Below are 21,740 nucleotides of genomic sequence, written 5' to 3'. Positions count from 1 at the left end.
ATGACTGGCAACCTGGCATGCTTGGCAGGTGCCAAAGTGAAGAGGGACATCACCTTCTCCACTTTTAGTGGAAAGGAGAGGGAGGCCCGAAAGTGGCTACCACGGGAAGAACCCAGAGGGCGGCTGCCGTGGAGGGAAGTGTTATGACGCGGTAGGGCCAATGCGCCCCGTGAGGACGGCGAACACGGGAACAACCCGGCGTGTGGCTACCAGGGAAGGAGAAGGCCCAATCAGCCATCAACTGTCGCTGATCAACAACTTAAGCCTTGATTAGAATCTATAAATAACAAGGCTTCAGTGGAATCTTGGAGACAAACTGATATCTCCAATATTGCTGATAGATCAAACAATATTTCCACTTGGTGCACGCAGGGAAGAAAAACGGCGATGCATATCTTCATTGACTGTCTTCGGTCATAAAAGTGAACAAGAGAAGAGGACACTCAGGGAGCTTAACCAACGTTGCGACAGGAGGTTGATACGGAGGACCCGTTCAAGAATACAAGGAGGCGCAGTGCCATGCTCAGTGACATGAAACAATGCCGTCGCGTAAACCATTTATTTCGGTTTGCCTTCAAAACGAAGGCCACATATCGAACATTGCATTTACGGTGTCTGCCAGCTCATATATAAGAAGTCTAATTGTCCGAAATTATGTAAATCCGGTTTTTTTTTCTGATCATTTAAGCGATATTTTGCCCCGAAGAGGTATTCTCTCTTGACCCATCGTTACCCCAAGAATTGTAAAACGCAAATGTTTTCTTAAACCTTCATGGGTATCGCAAATTATGTTAACTGGCGAATAGCAGAAGGACGTGAGCAAAGAGTCCACACACGGAGTTCCCTTGAAGGTGAAAAATCAGGTCATATAAACCACAGAAGAAAAAAGGACGCTTCAGCAGTTTTCACCTGGCGGGGCACCTAGGTTCAAGCTCTTAATGAAGTCACAGGTGAAGTGATGGCAGAGGCGACTTGTTTGCTCGGAGCTTAGTAAGACCTCCAAGTAGCGGCAAGAACTGGGCAAGGCATTACGCACGCGCACCGCGACGTGCTCCGTCATGTGTGGGCTGCTCACAGCGAGCCACTGCAACCGGGGAGCCATGCTTATAAGTTTGTAAAGGCGCTTCTTGCCCGCATACGTGTCCCTCAGGCACAGATGTGTTAGACCCAGCCTTAGGCTTCCATTTGTTCCCATGTAGATTGATTTGAATGCTTTGCCGGTGAATGCCGTGTGTCCCAAGAACAAAACACGCAGGCTCTGACCGTGCAAGAGCACCATCTCAGCACCCGTGTCCCTCACGTCCGTGCGCTCAATATCCAGAACAACGAGGTTGGCGATCACGGGCAGTATGTTGGTCAGGCGTCGGTCGTTGAACAGGTAGCAGCCTTCGAAGCAAAGGGCACGAAGCGACGAGAATTGCTCCAGCTTGGCTAGCCCGATGGCAGGCGCGAGTACGCAGTCGGCGAGGTCCAGCAGCCGGAGATCACGTGGGTATGGACGGCCCTCTTCGGCGGTGAAGAACTGCTCCGCTCTGAACCACGACTCGCGCAGTGAGAGATGAGTGAGCGTCGGTGGCAGGTCGCACACTGTGACCTTGTTCTCTCGAAAGTGATCGAAGAGGAAGCCGCGAGTGATGTGCAAGACCTGCGAATAAGTGGGGACACATGTAGATCTTTTTAGTACGCTAGCACTTGTAGTGGACATTCCCCGCATTTATCCGTTGCGTGTTTATCAAGAAGTTGACGTTTCAGTGTTTTGGGGAACAACAACTGCGCTGGATGGGATGGCTAGAGATGGGAAACTTTCATATATCGCATTATCCATTCAATCCAGACGTCAGCGCCAATTCCTCCCATATTGGCTGGCAGGAAGCCAACTGGAGCGTCATGTTGTTGCTATGGCAACCATCTCCAGCATGAAAAAACTTCGTCACCGAGCAGGTGTTAAACAACCAACAGTGGTAACAAAGCAGCATCGTTTTTCTATGCCTAAAACGATTCGGCTACCGCGCAGCCTTTCCCGCTGCGTTCACGTCGAGAATTTAATTTTCTAGACATCAAACCCCGTTCAGTCACCAAGTGCGCTTAAATCGCTGAAATCGAATTTAAATGGAGTTTAGGATCCCAGGGCTAACTGCCGCTTTCATGCTTGGTGTGTCGACGGAAGCGAAAAATATAAGTTCATCTACTTCATCGTCCTGAGTCGGCCCAGATCCTAGAGCAGCTCATCCATGTTGTGTAATTTGGTGTTATCGATGAGGGAAGGCATCCTGATAAAAATGACTGAGTATTCGGTTTTCTTCATTTAAAACTTTGACGTCCTGTGAACTGAAGATCACAACAATTGCTGGCGTTAAAGAAGCGCTATTTTTATTACAGAATGTATGTGGTTCTTCCACATCGACTACTCCGGTCCCATAGCGCTCGTATAAGACTTTGGGCTCGGGTTTGAACGAGGGGACCCTTCGTTAAGCGCTGCCATCATGAAACGCTCACCCTGAGTGAGGGGCAGTGATCGGCGAGGTAGGCGAAGAACGCTCGCGGAAAGTCTCTCTCCTCATCCTCGGCGGTGGATGTGTCCAAGGAACGGGTTATGTGCAGTTCCACGATGTTGGCGTCGACGTGGGCCTCGAGAAGGCTGTGCACCTGTCTAGCCTTGAGCGGAAACGACGTCACGCGTAGCACACGCCTCAGCGAGAAGTCGCGTGCCACACGCCACCATCGGCGACATACCCTGGAATGAAGAGGCGTGCGCTAGTTTTGTCGCATTGTTTTATTTGACATATATATATAAGCGGTAACGTATACGTGAGCTCTAGTAGAGGCAAAGCTCATTAGTTCCGATGTTCAAGAGCCGTTAATTCACCGTCGTAGAGTAAGAATCTATTTAAGCTAAGAGTTATCTCACCTCTACAGCATTCAGACAAAATGTACATGAAGAATTCCGGCGCGGTGATTTTCCTCACCGCTCTGAACTGGAGAGGGTACAAATAAAGACGTGGGAATGGAGGCATAATGTTCTCTTGCCGCTTACTGACGGCGTCGTTGCTAGCGGAATTTCCCACGTTCTCAACGTTTGCGGAATACATTGCCTAAGTATGATTCCTGCTACATCAACCTTACACCTCTGTCGACATATGGAGAGAACCGTTTATCGCTACTACCAGGCCATGGTCTTCGCTATGGTGATTATTCGGATTGCTGCCACTCTACAGGGGATTACATAGTACGTGCAGAGACGCCCTGGACTGGCACCAATCCGAAAAATGACATCTTGCCCATCAATTTCATGTCCTCCACTGAGATCTCGGACGCGACCCGTGACCGGCTAGCGGCTACGCCCGTCCAAACTGAAAATCCTGACTGATCGCTAGTTACTCATCTTCTGCACTTTCAGCAGATCAGCTTGTTAGAAAATCCTGACTGATGGGTAGTTGCCCGCTTTACGCGCCTTTGCAGATAAGTTTGGTGCACGCCAGTCTCCGAAGGATGACTAGCTTCCTCCTGATTGCAAGGCAACCCTGCAGTGTATATACCAATGAGGTACAGAGGAAGGCCCCATTATGCGCACCCAAGCTTTAAAAGAGTACGAGATTCAAGAGTGTGGAATTTTATACAGATGGAAATTGGGGCGTGAGCTGCTGTGCCGCACTTTTGTTTACAATCGGACGCAATGTTTATCTGCCACTATTTGGTCCAGGCGGAGTTTTCCAACACACGTCTGCTGCTGGAATTTCGGCAATAACATCAAGGAGATGATAAGCCGACAACCGGGCCTGCGGGAGCATCTTTAACATCTATGTGATCTCATTTGTTGAAAATGTTTGCACTTTACTCAGCCTCAACTATAGAGACGCTGCAAAGACGGTGGGACGCATCATATCTACGGAGGGCGCTGGTTTATTTCATGTTTTGAAGCGTAAAGAGGAATGGAAGATTAAGCAGGTTGCTGGCTGTTAATGGCTCGCTGTTAATAACACTGGCGTTATAAACTAGAAAGAAGCGTTGAATAGCGCTTGATGCCGCATTTAATAAGTGGACAGCGGAATACGTGCTCACGGATGTAGTGTCGCACCGGCATCCCTAGCCTAACAAGCTTCGTCTAAGCTCCGAAGCATCGACTGGAAGGTGATGCACTGCGTTGCAGTTACAGCCGACTTACCTCGCGCAGGTGCATACATCGTCGAACGACGTCAGGTGCCCGAACACCTCCAAGAGAAGGCTCTCCGGCAGATGCTCGATCTCCATGGCCGGCACTTCTTTCCTCTTCTTCTTCTTCTACTCAGTAAATCCTTCCTTTCAACGTGCACGTGGCGCTCTTCCACTTAGAGCGGCTGCCGTCTGAGAAAAATTCAGGTGGCACTTTGTCTAAAGGGCGTAGAGGCGAAAGCGTTTTCCGCACAAAGCTTCGCCTGCATGAGTGGAACGCGACAGCGTGTAGCGCTGCCACGGAATCCACGGAACGCTACCACCCGTTCGGCGCGAATACCTCCAGGATATTGTCCGCGCCTGGCGCGGAAAGATGAACGCGGCGGCGGCATCGAGGGACGCTGGTGTCGTCCAGCAACAGACGCCGGCTAGCTCTGCGCATACGCAGGGCGGGAGTGCGCTGAACGCAGCCTCGAAGCGCTCCAAGCAACTCCGGTGGCGGCCGCAGAACACGCTGCGCATTGAAAAAATCTCTGCCTCTCCCGTAAACGAGAGTAGAGTAAGCATGAAATGTTTACGAGGGGCCTAATGTCATCTCGGTGGACACCCGAACCGCACCGTACAGGAAGGGAGGAACGCCACCACCCGTTCAGCGCAATGCTTTGCCATTTGAACGCAAGGTTTTTTGAGGAAAGGAAATGGCGCAGTAATTCTCTGCCATCTCGGTGGACACCCGAACCGCACCGTAAAGGAAGGGAGGAACGCCACCACCCGTTCGGCGCGATGCCTTGCCCTTTGAACGCAGCGCTTCTCCCCCGGATCACGTATGACAACGAAGTGTAACGTGGCATTTATGTGCTTTTTGCATGCGTTATTAGAAATCGGAAATTATAATTCCGTGCATTATCAAACCCACAGCTCCACTGATATCTTGATAAACATTGAGAAGGCACTGGCAGCAGTTATTTTTTGTGACTCCTTTGGAGTCCAGCCGGCGCTTGCATGCCGGTCGCGTAGGAGGGCTTACAGTCTCGTTAAACCTCGTTAAGTCTCGTACGGTGCCCGGATGTTCTCGTTTCAGAGCCCGGATGACTGGAATTCAGTGCCCGGATGAGTGGAATTCAGTGCCCGGATGGCTGGATTTCAGTGCCCGGATGAGTGGATTTCAGTGCCCGGATGATGGCTCTCGGTCTCGGCGTGACGTCACCACACTGCCGACAACGGGGGCTAAAAGCATTTCATGCTTAAAATTGGCTGTGGCTTAGCTTGGTTAAGCCTGGTAATTGCGAAACTCGTCTTGAGCTCGTCGCTTGGAAAGCCGTTCTTCTCGTTCTTCTGTCTCCGTAGCTCGCTGATGCTTTCTCTTTGCAAGCTGTCGAAGCGTATAGGCTGGAGGCGGCTTCTCATGGGCTTGACGAGAAGAGCGCAGTCAGGCCGCGGCCGTGGCTATGCGCTGCGCAAGGCAACGGCGTTGTTGTTGTTGTTGTTGTTGTTGTTGTGACTCAGAGAGAGAAGGATGAAAAGGAAATTGCACGGGCCTGCCTACTGGCTCGAGCCAAGCCACCACCGCTGCCACGTGCAGATAGAGGAGAGTTATAAAATCAGAGGAAAGAGAAAGAGGAAATAAAAGACTCACGTCGCAGCAACAACTGCGTCCGCCGAAGCGTACGCTGCTCAAATAACAGATAAGCGGCCGAAACCAACCCGCCGCGGTGGCTCAGTGGTAAGGCGCTCGTCTACCGAGCCGGAGTACCCGGGTTCCAACCCGACCGCGGCCGCCCGACCGCGGCGGCCGCGTTTCTATGGAGGCGAAAAGCAAGAGGCGCCCGTGTGCTGTGCGATGTCAGTGCACGTTAAAGATCCCCAGGTGGTCGAAATTATTCTGGAGACCTCCACTAAGGCACCTCTTTCTCTCTTCTTTCACTCCCACCTTCCTCCCTTCCCTCACGGCGCGGTTCAGGTGTCCGCCGAGTTATGTGAGACAGATACTGCGCCATTTCCTTTCCTCAAAAACCAATTTACCAATTTACAATTTTACGGCCGAAGCAGCGCTCGCCGAAGCGAGGACAGATACCCCCAAGGCAACGGCGTGAGATGGGGCCCCGTTTTTAAGCTGGGCACAAAGACAGCGGAATTCGCCAATCGCCAGCATCATCGGCCCAAATTTCACCATCCACTGATCTACGAATGTGAGTGCCGCACGCCATCAATTTTTGGCCCGCTTAAGCCATTTTTCGGGCACCCACGGCCCTTTCTTTGTGACCTCTTCGCCTGAGCTAGGCCTCGCTCCGCTGGGAGCTAGGCCTACTGCGTCGGACGCTTCCGCCACCAACACCACCATGGAGGTGCGGGTGCAGGGACAGGTTCTTAACCCCCACGACTACGACCCAAGGGACTGGACGCACATTCTTAGTGTGCCTGCCCGCTCCAAGGACGTCCTTTCACCATCCCGAAGCCAGGAGGCCGCAGCCTCTGCTACCGGTGCCCCCAAGTCTGCGCGCCTTGACAAGTCAGCGCACCTACAAGCAACGCGCACAGCTGCGCAGCGTTCGCGGCAGCAGCCGCCGCTTCCTGCTGCAGACTACAAGGTCGTGTTCAGATCACGAGGCGGGCTGCAGCTGGACCTGCTTCCACCCCGACAACTACGGGAAGCCATCCTTCAAGCGGCGTCCCAGCTACACGAACCAACGCGTACCCAAATCAGGGTACACCCCGTAAACAATACGTGCACCGTAAGCACGCCCATAAAAGCTGACGCGCTTGCCCTGGTTAGCGTAACCAGCATCAAAAACCAAGGCAAGGACTTCGCCGTCGCAGCTTACATAGCCCCGCCGGATGGAGCGGTACGCGGAGTCATCTCCAATGCTTATTGGAATGAGACCCCGACAGAGCTCCTGCAAGACCTGATCACCGGCAACCCAGACGCCCTCATCGTGGACGCCCGCCGAATGGCCCCCACGCGTTCCATCCTAATCACTTTCCGAGCTGGACCTGTCCCACGCGCCGTCCTTTATGGAGGAGCCCTCCACAGGTGCACACCCTATCGAGGGCATATAGACGCCTGCACTAACTGCCGCGTCCCTGGTCACCAGCCAGACGTGTGTGTCCACCCAAGATCCCATAAGTGCCCCCGCTGTGGGCAGTCCCACCCAAAGGAAGATGTGCCCTCATGCACCCCCAGCTGCATTCTCTGCGGAGGCCCTCACATGACCGGCACCGGGAACTGCAAGGGACGGGGCCGCAAACTAGCGTCCCCGAAGAACGCTCTCTCTCCTCCGGGTACATCGCGGCTTTCCCGCTGCGATCAACCAGGCACAGCCAGCAGACGCAGCTCGACGGCTTCCCGGTCGCCTTCTACAAGCCGGCAGAATGGCAGCAAGAACGCCACGCGTCCCACCTGGGCAGACCTCGTTTCCGGCAAAACCACCCGTCAAACCCCACCACCCCAGTCCTCCCAGGCAGACCCGAGAGACCAGGAACTCAAGGCCTTGCGTGACGAGGTAAGCCGCCTTTCCTCTCTCCTAAGCACCCCCGCCCCCTCCATGCCCCCTCAACCCGCACCCCCTGTCATTAATTCGAGCTCATCATCCACAGACACTTCGAGCACCCCTCCTGCAAAGAAACAGCGCACCACAGACGCCACACCCCCTCCCGTGCCCCCAGAAATAGACGCTAAATTAGCAGCACTCGAAGCAAAATTTGACCATAAACTAAAGGAGCTAGACTCCCGCCTCGAGGCCAGATTCAATCACCTTGCCGCCGCCCTCACTGAAAAACTTGAGCAGCGCATGGACGCTATGCTTACCAAGATGATGGAGCTCTTGGAGCATAATCTTACCCATCGCTTCACCCAACTTCAAACCCCCTCCACTCCCCCCATCCTACCACCACAAACACAAAACACCTTCCCTGAGCCACACATACCAATTGACACCCGTCTTAATGCCCTCCTCAATCCCCCCACCATCCAATATGGCGGGGGGGGGAACACTAATTATCTCCCCATTATAACTTGGAACTGCCGCGGCTTCCGGGCAAAGCGCGCACTTCTGCAGCTTCTCCTTCCCACCATCACACCCACGCCCCACATACTTCTTCTCCAGGAGACTGCACACCGAGCAACCCTCCCCAGCTACACATCTACACACTCGGATACCACTAACACACCCAGGGCGTCCACACTCATCCACCGCAGCCTCACCTACAAAACTCATCACATTACGTCTGAGACGCCCTGCGTGATCACGGAAATTATACATCACACACATTCACTTCCTTCTATATTTATAGCAAACATATACCACCCCCCGTCCCTGCCGATGGCCCCGCTAGAATCACTTCTGCGAAAGCTACACCATCTAGCAGGGAAACATCCCCTATTCATCGGTGGGGACTTCAACAGTCAGCATACTGACTGGGGATACACAACCACGACACATCGAGGTCGCAGGCTCTGGCTGCTCCTGCAGAACCTCCAACTCACTGTGCACAACACGTTTCAGACGCCTACGCGGATCGGCAACAGTGTCAGCATGGACACCAGTCCGGACCTGACGCTGAGCCGCTGTATCCGCGGCGTTACCTGGAACAGAACACAACATGCACTGGGCATTGATCATTACATTATACAAATCACTGTCCCATACAAACCACCCCGTCACGCAAATATGACACACGAACTCATTAACTGGGATGCCTTTCGCGCTGCACGCGCCGCCCTCCCAGACACTCCCATCGCAGACATCGATGCATGGGTGCAATCACTCAAGCATGACGTTCACCACAACACGCGACACATTGAAACTACAACCGAAACACCGACCCTTGACACACGCCTAGCCCACCTCTGGGAGGCTTATCACAGCATCCTGGAACGCTGGAAAGGCAACAAACACAACAGAACGCTTAAAAAGCGGCTGGCCGCGCTGCAGACACAAATCCAACAGCACTCTGAGGAGCTCTGTCGATCCAACTGGGGACAGATATGTGACGGCATCGCCGGAAACCTGTCCAGCAAACGTGCATGGCAACTCCTCCGACACCTCATTGACCCCACACCCACCAAATCAGCAGCACAGCACCACGTCACACGCCTCACACATGAACACATTGACGATCCCGACACCCTTCTAGACACACTTCAAACCATGTACACATCTCCAGGCGGCCCCATACCTCTACCGCACTACACAGGACAAGCAAATCCAACACTCGACACCGACATCACGGAGACGGAAGTCAGAGCGGCCCTCCTGACTCTCCGCGCCAACTCCGCACCTGGTGCAGACCAAATCACAAACTCCATGCTCCGTAATCTGGATGACCAATCGATCACCCACATTACGAAATACTTCAACCAGTGCTGGAGGGAGGGTAACCTCCCACAGTCCTGGCGCCACGCGAAGGTAATATTTATACCAAAACCCAACAAACCACTCACCATTCAAAACCTTCGCCCGATTTCGCTAACCTCATGCCTCGGGAAGCTCCTCGAGCATGTTGTGTTAGCGAGACTCACAAGTCACATGGCGGACAACAATCTCTACCCGCATAGCATGGTGGGATTCCGCCCTCATCTATCCGCACAGGATGCCATGCTGCAACTCACACACGACCTTTTTGACCCGCTTCTTCCAGGTCACACCAAGGCAGTCTTAGCTTTGGATCTCTCCAAAGCTTTTGATCGCACTGAACATCAGGCGATCATGACTACTCTATCCCCATTGAATGTGGGTGTGCGCACGTGTGCCTACATTCAAGCATTCCTGACTGACCGCACGGCTGAGATACACTTCGGCCCTCTGTCTTCCACCTCCTACACACTTCAGAGTATCGGCACCCCTCAAGGGTCCGTCCTTTCCCCCTTTCTCTTTAACATAACCCTCATACCCCTCGCCCGGAAATTGGCAACTATTCCCCACCTCAAGCACACTCTTTATGCCGACGATATCACCCTGTGGACCAGCCACGGCAGTGACGGCGACATAGAGAACACCTTACAGGAAGCAGCCACCCTCACCCAAAATTACGCACGGACCATCGGACTGTCTTGCTCCCCAGAGAAGTCCGAACTGCTCCTCATCCGGCCTAAGAACCACCGCTGTCCCCGCTCCCCCATTGCCATTGAATTGAATGGTTACCCGGTACCTGCGGTTGGCACCCTCCGTGTATTGGGCTTGCACATCCAGAACGATGGCAAAAACACCACTACCCTCAAGAAACTCATGCAGGTTGCTGGCGCGATATCGCACCTCATCCGCAGGGTTTCGGGACATTATAGAGGCATGAAGGAGCGCGACCTATGTCGCCTCATTCATGCCTTTGTCCTCAGCCGTGTACTGTATACTACCCCATATTTACAACTATCCAAACATGACATAAACGCTTTGGATGCTTTGATTCGCAAGGCATTCAAGGTAGCACTTCATCTTCCCCTCAACACACCCACAGACAGATTACTAGGCCTGGGCCTCCACAACACGATCGGGGAACTGGTGGAGGCCCACCGACAGGCCCAATACATCACGCTCACAAAAACTTCCACAGGTCGGTATATCCTGGACTCCCTGGGAATCAAAATACCGGCCAACGACCCAACCCTTCTCGCCATCCCACGATCCCTTCACCGAGAGCTTCTCATCAGGCCGCTCCCGAGGAATATGCACCCGTCCCACCATGACCAGCGCCGCAGAGCCCGTGCGAAGGCACTCCATCGAGCGTACGGCCCCCAGCCGGACGCCGTATGGGTGGACGCTGCCTGCACGGGTGATGAACCGACAGCAGCTGCGGTGGACTCCTCTTCATCCACCCTCCTCACACTACCTCTCCCTCCAGATACGTCCCCAGAGGCTGCAGAGGAAGCCGCCATTGCACTTGCTATAACCCGCACGGAAGCCCGGTATATTTTAACTGACTCTAAAACTGCGATTCTAAATTTCGCTCGAGGCCGAGTTCATGTCCCTGCTTTTGGCATACTGGACTCGCCCGACGCACCCCCGCCCCGCCAAGTGGAGCTGATATGGGTGCCTGCGCACTCCGGGAATCCCGGAAACGAGGCCGCCAACCTTTTAGCCCGAGGTTCTTTAAACCGGGCTCAGGTGGCCTCGGATCGGGGATTCACGAAGGATCGCATGCACTCATTCAGTGAGCTGACCCAGGCATACAGAGCCTCTCGCCAGCTCTACCCCCCGCCCCACCCCTCCCTAGATAACAGACACGCAACACTCTGGCGGAGATTACAAACACATACTCTCCCCTCGCCCCTTACCCTAACCCACTATCATCCCTCCTTCCCCACTCCTGATTGCGCCCTATGCCCAGAACCCTTCGCTTCTTCCCTCCACATCCTTTCCCTCTGCCCGGCTGACCCTCCCCCGCGGGACCTAGAAAACCTCAAGACCTGGGAGGACTGGGAGACCCTGCTGCACTCGGATGACCCGGCCGTGCAGACCATCGCCACCGGCCGTGCTGCCAGTGTTATGGACCTCAGGAACATAAACACTTGAGTGCAGTGGGGTCGTGCGGGGACCCTGGGGCGTGCCCCGAATTCCTTTGTAAATAAAGTTTTCTCTCTCTCTCTTTAAGCTGATGGTATGACGTCACATAGCGCGCAGTGCCCCTGGTGAGAGGAGCGGGAGTCAGGCCGTGGCTATGCGCCGCGCAAGGCGACGGCGGTGTGAGATGGGGCCCCATTTTTACAAAGATGTTATGACGTCACATAGCGCGCAGCGCCCCTGGTGAGAGGAGCGGGAGTCAGGCCACGGCCGTGGCTATGCGCCGCGCAAGGCGACGGTGTGAGATGGGGCCCCGTTTTTAAGCAGATGGTATGAAGTCACATAGCGCGGAGCGCCCCTAATGAGAGGAGCGGGAGTCAGGCCACGGCCGTGGCTATGCGCCGCGCAAGGCGACGGTGTGAGATGGGGCCCCGTTTTTAAGCAGATGGTATGAAGTCACATAGCGCGGAGCGCCCCTAATGAGAGGAGCGGGAGTCAGGCCACGGCCGTGGCTATGCGCCGCGCAAGGCGACGGTGTGAGATGGGGCCCCGTTTTTACACAGATGGTATGACGTCACATAGCCCGCAGTGCCCCTGGTGAGAGGAGCGGGAGTCAGGCCGTGGCTATGCGCCGCGCAAGGCGACGGCGTGAGATGGGACCCCGTTTCATCATCATCATCATCAAAACGTTTATTTCCACCGAAATGAGACTCCTTTTTGGACCCCCCGGCACGCAGGCCTAAGGGAGCCCTACTTAGGAGCCTCGCAAACTAAGGTCTGGTGAAGACACAGTGTCTCTTCACGGCCTCAGCCGTCAGGCGGATGGCTTGTTGCTGCTTAGCGGGGTCCTCGCTCCGCAGCAAGGTCTCCCAGGCTTCTCTATCTTCTATATTTTGCTCGGCGCCCGGGCTTCCAGCACATTCCCATATGACATGGTCGAGAGTGCCCCTCTCCCCGCAAGTTATACAATATTGGTCTTTCTCCTCTTTGGAGATTGTTATGTATACCCAGAAGGGGCTTATATGATTCCCCCCTTGCAATCTTCTCCACGCAATTTCCTCCTCTTTTGGGAGGGAACGGTCGGGCGGCGGATAGACCCTCCTGCTCAGCTTATAATGTTCCGTGATCTCGTGGTATGAAATTAGGCTATCTTTCATGTCTATGCGGGAGGGCTGCTCTGCGGCCGCCCGGTGATAGAGAGCTCGGGCAAGCTCGTGTGCAGCCTCATTTCCTGCAATAGACTCATGCGCTGGGATCCATATTATCTCTATGTTACGTTCTATCGGCCTCGCCTCGAGGACGTGTTTGGCCTCTTCCGAGATTCTTCCTTTCGCGAAGTTTCTTACTGCAGTTTTGCTGTCACTTAAAATCATCGTGGCCTTGGTACCGACGCAAGCGAGCGCTATCGCCAACTCTTCCGCCGCATTGGCATCTCTCGTGCGGCTCGAAGCCGCTACCGTTGGTACTCCTGCCCCGTCGACCACAGCGGATACAGCCGCCCCGTGCTGTCCGCACGCCGCGTCTACGTACGCCACCTGGTCTGCCGGTCGCTCCTTCATCTTCCTCTCGTAGGCCTTAGCCCTATGTTCTCGCCTTTCCTTGTTATACACGGGGTGCATGTTCCGCGGCATAGGTGGGACGCATATCTTGGCCCTGATTCCTGCCGGGATGTTTACCATCTTGTGCGTGCTACTTTCTGGCCGGATTCCTACCCATTCGAGTATTGTCCTGCCCGTTTCAGACTGGCCGAGCCGTTCTAATTGGGATATTCTCACCCCCTCTGCCAGCTCAACCCATCTGTTGTGTACCCCCATTTTTTCAAGCCGCTCCGTCGACGTAGATATCGGAAGTCCTAGAGCTCGCTTGGCGCATTTCCTCAATATTCTGTGTACCTTCTCGATTTCTGCCTTGTTCATGTTTAGGTACGGCGTCGCGTAGCAGATCCGAGAGAGAGAGAGAGACAGAGAGAGAGAGGGAAAGGCAGGGTTGTTAACCAGAAAGGATTCCGGTTGGCTACCCTGCACAGGGGAAGGGAATGAGGGGAATTAAAGAGGAAAGAGAGAAGTAACGGGAAATAATCACAGTCTGTCAATTAAGGCAGTCGCTCTCAAAAAGCGAAAGAGTGCCTTGTAAGCCTTGATGGCAGTTGACTGTTGTGGCCACGGACCGAGGATCTTGGCCTCTGTGAAAGGGCGAGGGTCCAGGCGGTCCAAAGCACATCGCAGCTTATGTCTTTCGGCTACAAAGGCAGGGCAGTCACACAAGATATGGGTGATTGTCTCATCACAGGCGCAGTTCACACAAGAAGGGCTGTCGGCCATCGCGATCCGGAAAGCATACTTATTCGTGAAGGCAACACCGAGCCATAGACGACACAGTAGTGTTGCTTCACGACGCGCTACATTACACGGAAGACGGAGGCGCAGTCCAGGGTCCAAAGTCCTGAGGCGACGGTTGCACAACTCACCAGAGTTCCACGCCGAAAGTGTGAGCTCCAGCCTCAAAGAACGAAGCCCACACGCTGCGTCAGCTCTCGTGACGGGGATATTAACGGGGATTCCATCATTGTGGGCAGAACGGGCAGCTTCGTCAGCCTGGTGAATGCCATGAATGCCGCAGTGGCCCGGCAGCCACTGGAAAATTATGTTATGTCCTTTCAATGTGGCGTCATGGTAGAGCTTGCGGATTTCGGCAACGAGTTGTTCGTGTGACCCACGGCGTAATGCAGTTTGCAGGCCTTGAAGGGCTGCTTTAGAGTCGGTGAAAACTGTCCAGTCATCTGCAGATTCCTGACTAATGAACTGAACTGCAGCCCGTAGGGCAGCTAGTTCTGCACCAGTTGAAGAGGTGAGATAGGTAGTCCTCACCTTCATTAAAATAGACCTGGCCGGTATCACCACAGACCCAGCAGAGCTTGTTGAAGTCACTGAGCCATCTGTGTAGACATGTATGCGGTGTTTATGGTTAAAATGCAAATGATGAAGTGTCAGTTGCTTGAGAGCAGGCAATGATAAATCAGATTTCTTATTAATTCCAGGAATAGATAGGTGCACCCGGGGTTCATGGAGACTCCATACGGGTGAGCATGATCTTGATGGGTGGGCGAACTGCGAAGGAAGATAGGCACGGTGAGCTTGAATTACATTTGCAAATGCAGTATGTGGTCTGAGTACGGGAAGAGCTGCAAGATGATGACTCGGAACTCGCGTGAGGTGCCGAATGTGTGTTCTCATGGTTTCAACAGCAATGTATGAAGTAACAGGATGCTCCCCAGCGACAAGAATAGTGGCTGCCGTTGAGGCACATTTAGGTAGCCCAAGGCAGATTCGTAGAGCTTGCGCTTGAACACTTTGAAGTGTCTGAAGGTTTGTCTTTCTGATATTTTTTAAAATGGGAAAGCTATACCGCATGTATCCCAGGAACAGCGAACGGTACAGTTGAAGCATCGAGTGTACAGATGCACCCCAGGACTTTCCCCCGAGGAAGGAGAGATTATGAACAATCGCTGTCAGTTTCTTTCGCATGTCGTAAAGATGGGGACTCCACGAGAGGTTCCTATCGATAACAACGCCAAGGAAGCGATGGTTTTTCTCATAGGGAATGGCTTTGCCATTAATATATATGGGGTAACTTGTCATTTTTTTTCGCGTGAACGCCACGAGGGAACACTTCTCGGTTGAAATATTTAGGCCCTGCTGACGAAGGTATAACGTCAGTATCGTTGCCACCTTTTGTAGTCTCGCACGAACTTGGGGACGGGTCACGCTTGATGCCCAAATACAGATATCATCGGCGTATATTGAGATCTGGACTGATTGTGGCAATGAGTCAACCAGGCCGACGAGAGCTATGTTGAAAAGAGTTGGGCTCAGCACTCCACCCTGCGGGACTCCGCGCGAATTTAGATGCGAAGAGGTTGGTCCGTCTTCAGTCTGGACAAAACACGACCTCCCTGACAAATAGCTGCGTATCCAGCTGAACATGCGGCCTCCAATCTGAGCAGCTTCTAATGCGTCCAAAATGGCCTGATGCGTTACGTTGTCGTAGGCGCCCTTGATGTCCAAGAATAGTGCCGCAGTCAATCTTTTCAAGTTTTTTTGGTGCTGGACGGACGATACAAGGTCAACCACATTGTCAATGGAAGAGCGGCCACGTCGAAACCCAGACATAAATGCAGGGTAAATTTGGTATCGCTCCAGGTACCATTCCACGCGTGTTAACAGCATTCTTTCCATGACTTTCCCGACACTGCTTGAGAGTGCAATTGGTCGGTATGCTGAAATGTCGAGTGGTGATTTTCCCGGTTTAAGGAGTGGTACGAGACGACTGGTCTTCCATGCATTAGGAACTATGCCCTCGCACCATGACTTGTTGTATGTGTCCAGAAGAACCCGTCGAGCCTCTTGGCCAAGGTTGGCGAGCGCGGAGTATGTCACACCATCGGGCCCCGGCGATGACGACCTTCTGCAACAAGCCAGCGCAGCGTCAAGTTCCTCCATGGAGAACAAGTTATCCATTCGTGAATCCCGCGAGGGTGGAACATCACTGCAGTGCAGCGTTGTGGATGGGTTCGGTTGTCCTGTTATCCTTGCGCAAAATTCTTCGGCTACCGCGACCTCGCTGCGTCTTTGGTGGAGCGCGAGGGATTTAAACGGGTGGCGCTGTTGACGGGACGTACGAAGGCCACGGATCACATTCCAAACGCGTGACAAAGGCTTTCGTGGGTCAAGTGTCTCGCAAAATGTTCTCCAACGTTGTGTCTGCAGGGCTTGAATTCTGCGCTGGATTTTCTTCTGCAGGCGTCTTGCATCTCTGAGGTCTAAGCGCGACTTTGTGCGTCGGTATCTGCGCTCTGCCCTGCGCCGTAGTGCCCGCAGTTGTTGTAATTCAATATCAAAGTCGGTGTACTTTGCGACGGGGTTGTAGCAACACGTTGCGCTCTCCATGACCTCCTTAATTTTTTGTTCAAGACCTGTCGAGAATCCTTCCATGCATGCATCCTCCATACGCGCTTTAAAAACTGTCCAATCAATGCGCTGCATACGTGTGGCAGAACGGGACGTGCAATGGCCGGTAAAAATCAGGTAGGTTGGGATGTGGTCACTGCCATGGGTTTCTACATCCAAAAACCATTGGACGTTGTTGGTTAGGCATCGCGAAACGAAAGTCAAATCTAGGCAGCTGCTATAGGTCACCCGTCGAATATACGTCGGGGTTCCGTCATTTAGGCACTGGAGGCCGTGGTCAGAGGCGAAGGAGACGAGTTTCCTTCCACTAAGGTTCATCTTAACGCCTCCCCACATGGTGTGATGAGCATTGAAGTCACCTATAATCACCCATGGACCGGAGGTGGCTTGCATCAAATCACTCAACCTTTTTTCGTCAAAGCGGCTTGACGGCGCCATGTACACAGCCAAAAGCGTAAACGTGAGGTCACGGCTCTTCACTGTGAGGCAAACATACTGGTTGTCATTGTGTGGGGGAACCGAATGATACACATATGTAAGTTCACGTCGAATGTAGACGATGGCTTTGCTGGTTCTGTTGCGCGTGGGGGAAGTAAAAGCTTCATAACCGGATAATCGCAAAATGTTGGGTAGATTCGGTTCACAGATAACAAGAATGGGGAAGCGGTTTTCATAAACATAATTTCGAATATCTGAAATCCGGGACTGGAGCCCGCGGGCATTCCACTCATAAATAAAAGCTTGCTTGACTTTCTTCGTAAAAGATTGTTCCGGGGGAGCCATGGTGCCTTCTAATGAAGAGCTGCAAGAACTGGCTGTAGCGCGTCCAGTACTTGCAGTGCGTTGTGTGCTGCTGGCGTGCGCAAGCCGGACAGCAGAGCACGCATAACATTCATCAGTGACGTTAGCATTGCAATCACTTGTGTATCTTGGCCGTTGTCGGAATCGTGCCTTTTGCCCGGATCAGTTGTAGGTGTTGCAGACATGGGGTGCGGCAACGTACCGGACGAAGTGTGTGCTCTAGGCTTTGATAGTGGTGGCCACGTTGTGTCAGAGGCAGCAGGGCGTGTTTCACGAGTCGCCAGGCTTTCCTGATTTGTTGTCGGTGGAGGCGGACAAGCTGCACTGCCGCTTGGGGTCTTCTCTTCGAACGTATTTGTGTCATTCAACGACCTTCGGCGGCGGCGCGAACGACGTCGTCGCACCTTTGCAGCGGCTTCTCTGTGGGTGGAATGATCACGCACCATTTGCTTCAGTACCGCCCTCTCTGTCTTTAGGCGAGGGCAGTCCTTCGAGGAAGAAGCGTGAGGGCCACGACAATTGGCGCACTTCAAGGCAGTCGCGCGGCAACTGTCGCCGCTGTGGGGCTCAGAGCATTTTGGGCACACAATGGTGTTTTGACAGACCCCGCTCACATGACCAATCTTCATACATTTCCGGCACTGTAGCGGCTTAGGTACGAATGCACGGACTGGGTGACGAAAGTGCCCCACCTTCACGTAGGATGGAATGCAGTCACCCTTGAAAGTCAGCTTAACGCATGTAGACCTTCCAAGGCGCTTAACTTGCATTATAGAAATGCTGTTGGTTGCCGGCTTGATTAATATGGGCAAGTCGGCGTCAGGGATAGCGATCTCGACGTTGTAAATTACGCCAGCCGTGGTTCCGCTGTCTTGTAGAATAAGGGGGCGTACACTGATATTTCCCAGTTTGGTGATGGCGGCCAAACTGTCCAGCTCGCTGCGCTTCATGACATCAATGGCAATGATGTTCTTATGCGGGTTAGCTCTGACGTCTTTAATCCCTCCTGGTACAAGGCTTTCAAGGAATACGGAGATGGCTTACCTGTTCAGGAGATTCAAGTTTTCTGTTGGCTCCAATGGCACGAACAAGGCTGTATGGGCCTCGGCACTTCGCGCCGTGATGACCGTATCCGTACTTGAGGACGTCGTTGACGTCGACTCAGTTTGTCTCCGCAGTCTGCGCTTGGCCTTCTTACTGACGACGGGTACAAACCCATCGTCGGTCGAGGAGTCATCACTTCGGGGAGTCGAGTAGTCATCACCGTACACAACGATGTCCTGGCTGCTGGAGTCACTCGGGGCGTACAGGCGCTTCCTCTGGGCGGCCGTTGCCGACCCACCGGGATCCACAGAAGGCACAGCGGCCTCCACTTCCATCGCCGTGACACAAGGGGAGCGGCGCCTCCCTAATTACGGCACAAATTATCAAAAAACTGCAGAGATATCAGCAGATCCAACTTATTACGTACGCCTGCGACATTCTCAGGAGATTCCTTTCTTTTAGTCCTCGCCCTTTTACCGCTACCCTCCTGAATATGCCTACCACTTGGTCTGCATATGTGGCTAATTTCTTTATGGTATTGGTGTTGTTGCCTTTCTTGTTGATAAAAATGCCTAGGATCCTCATTTCCTCGACCCTGGGCACCTCCAGGCCTCCCACCACCACTTTAATTTATACGTCTCTCTTGTTCCTGCTGTCGCTATTGTACACGAAGAGCTCCGACTTCTGCGGTGAGCACGCCAGGCCTCTTTCGGCCGCGTACTGCACCACTACGTCTGCTGCCCTTTGAAGACTCCACTCAATTTCCGCGTCGCTTCCGTTATTCATCCACATGTTTATGTCGTCCGCGTACATGCTGAATTTTAGATCAGGGATCTTGTTCAGCATGGCCGGGAGACCTCTCATCGCTATGAAGAATAAGAAGGGGGACAGTACGGCGCCTTGCGGGGTACCTTTGCTGCCCAGCCTTATGGCGGGGGACTCTGCGTCGTGGAATTTAATCACCGCCTTCCTCCCTTGGAGAAAGTCCTTGATGTACTCGTATGTTCTCTTGCCCACGTTTACCTCCTCCAGACCTCTGAGTACCGCCTCGTGTCGGACGTTGTCGAAGGCCTTCGTGAGGTCAAGACCTAGGATCACCTTGGCATCTAATCCTTTCTTGTCTACAATGTCATGTTTGAGTCTGAGCATTACATCCTGCGTGCTGAGCTTAGGTCTAAAGCCCACCATCTCGTGCGGCCATAGGTTTCCATCTTCCATGTATCTCGTTAACCTCGTTTGCACTGCGTGCTCCATGAGTTTCCCCACGCAAGACGTCAGCGAGATCGGTCTTAGGTTTTCCAATTTTGGTTCTTTTCCCGGCTTGGGGATGAGAACAACCTCTGCCTGCTTCCATTCCTCTGGCAATTTACCTTCCGTCCATACTTTGTTCATGTACCGCGCAATTGCATCTATCGAGTCGTTGTCTAGATTCCTGAGCATGACATTGGATATTTTATCCGCGCCAGGGGCCGAGCGATTTTTTAGCTCAGCGATAGCTGCTCTGATCTACGCTACCGTAATGTCCGCGTCTAGATCTTCATTTTCCGCTCCTCCATATTCTGCCTGTCGTACTTCTGTCGCGTCCCCTATGTAAATGTCCCTGAGCCTATCCATCAGCTGTTTGTCCGTCCCCTGGAAAGCGTGTCTCGCTTTCACTTGGTTAGCGCTCGCTGCCTGTTTAGATTTTCCCGGGTCGAGGAGATGCCGCAATATATTCCACGTCTTTGCTAGGCTCATGCCCCTTTCCATTTCGTCGCACCTGGCGTACCAATTTTGGTCGTTTAGTTTAATAGCATACGTTTCCATTTCCTTGGTGTGTCTGGCTAACGAACGCCTTAAATTTCTGTTCCATTTTTGAGACTTGAGTCTCTTCTCGAGCCTTTCCTTCTCGTTCCACATGCTCATTAGCTTGCTATCCATTATCTCCGGTGCATCTTCCCTTTCAGCTACTGCTTCCGCGTGCCTGGCATCTTCCTTCAGCTGTTTCGTCCAGTCTCCTATGTATCCAATTTCCTTAGCTTTGTGGCTTCTGCGAATCTCCCTGAATTTGTCCCACTCCACTATTCTCGCCTGTTTGAGTTTCCGTAGCTTGATTCCTTCTCCCAGCTTCGTAGCTACGATGAAGTGGTCACTACCCAGATTTTCTCTGGTGTTTGCCCATTCTACCCTGCCTGCATTTTTACTGAAGGTGAGGTCCGGCGCGGTGTCTCTACTTACACTGCTACCTACTCTAGTGGGCGCACATGGGTCGGTATGCAAGGTAAGTCCGAGATTTTGGGACTCCTCAAGGAGATGTCTGCCCTTCGGATCTTGCCTCGCGTACCCCCTTTCCTGGTGTGCCGCGTTAAAGTCCCCCACGATCACCAACGGGCTCTGGCCGGCTAGTTTGATGGCTTTTCTAAATATCGTTCCGAATTTCATTTTCTTCTGCTTCGGGTTGCTGTAGATGTTAAGCAGAAATATGCTTTTTGCTCTCTTGCTTCCCGTAATCATTTCTAGCATTACCGCTTCTATGTCCCCCGTACTCACTTCGTGCTCTAGGGTTGCTATATTCCTTTTCACCAGCGTGGCCACTCTGCATTTTTCACCCCTATCGCTATAGAAACTTTGGTATCCGGCCAGTTTTACCTGATTTCCCCCAGTTTCCTGCAGCGCTATAGCAATTGGTTTGTCTTCTACATGTTGCACGTGGTGCTGTAATAGCGCTCGCTTCCGTCGGTACCCTCGGCAATTCCATTGCCAAATGGTGGCGTTCTCTTTCTTACTTTGATTCCTGTCCATTGTTGGAAAAAACTACACTCTCCGTATTCGCCATCCTCTCAGTGAGGCCGTTTCATGCCGCTAGGATCTTGTCCATTGAACCCTTAATGTCCCCTAGAGCGTTTAACCTTACATTCACTTCCTGCATCTGCGTTTCCAGCCTATCAATGTTGCTTCCAAATTTACTCGTTAGCTTCCTCTCCAGCGTCACAAGGGGGTCGGTCTCGGGCGCCTTTCGCTTTATCGAAGTGGGTGTAACCACCTCCGTATCCATTTTCTCGTCTGCTTCTTCTATCTCCGGTTTCGCCTCCGGCAATTTTCGCGCTGCCACTTGCGTGGGAGGCGCCACCGACCTCGGCTTATTGTTTACTAATTCTGCTATCATTTTCCTCAGCTCCGCAATTTCCGTTCCTTGCCTCTTTAATTCTGCCTCTTGTTTCCCTATCTTCGCCTTCAACTCTGCATTTTCCTTCCTCAGCGCTACTATTTCTGGGTTAGCCTGGGTGACCTTGCTCGCGAAGCTTAC

The 21,740-nt window shown here is 53.0% G+C and overlaps 2 protein-coding genes across 2 annotated transcripts; both read right to left on the bottom strand.

The window, feature by feature from the left end:
- Positions 1-545: 545 nt before the first annotated feature.
- Positions 546-4,484, bottom strand: LOC149366919 (uncharacterized). Its single transcript, XM_089553190.1, has 3 exons — positions 4,163-4,484; positions 2,497-2,734; positions 546-1,645 (listed from the first exon to the last, which is right to left on the bottom strand). Exons 1-3 carry the CDS (start codon positions 4,246-4,248, stop codon positions 896-898), a joined length of 1,074 nt encoding a protein of 357 aa, XP_089409316.1. The 5' UTR covers positions 4,249-4,484; the 3' UTR covers positions 546-895.
- A 7,913-nt stretch (positions 4,485-12,397) lies between these two features.
- On the bottom strand, positions 12,398-15,041 carry LOC149366918 (uncharacterized). Its single transcript, XM_089553178.1, has one exon. It carries the CDS (start codon positions 13,556-13,558, stop codon positions 12,413-12,415), a length of 1,146 nt encoding a protein of 381 aa, XP_089409304.1. The 5' UTR covers positions 13,559-15,041; the 3' UTR covers positions 12,398-12,412.
- Positions 15,042-21,740: the final 6,699 nt, after the last annotated feature.

This window comes from Amblyomma mixtum, chromosome 1, assembly GCF_055824585.1.
Source record: "Amblyomma mixtum isolate Tamu chromosome 1, ASM5582458v1, whole genome shotgun sequence".
Taxonomy (NCBI): Eukaryota; Metazoa; Arthropoda; class Arachnida; order Ixodida; family Ixodidae; genus Amblyomma; species Amblyomma mixtum.
The sequence above is the reverse complement of the archived record's forward strand: the minus strand, read 5'-3'. Positions and strand labels throughout refer to the sequence as shown.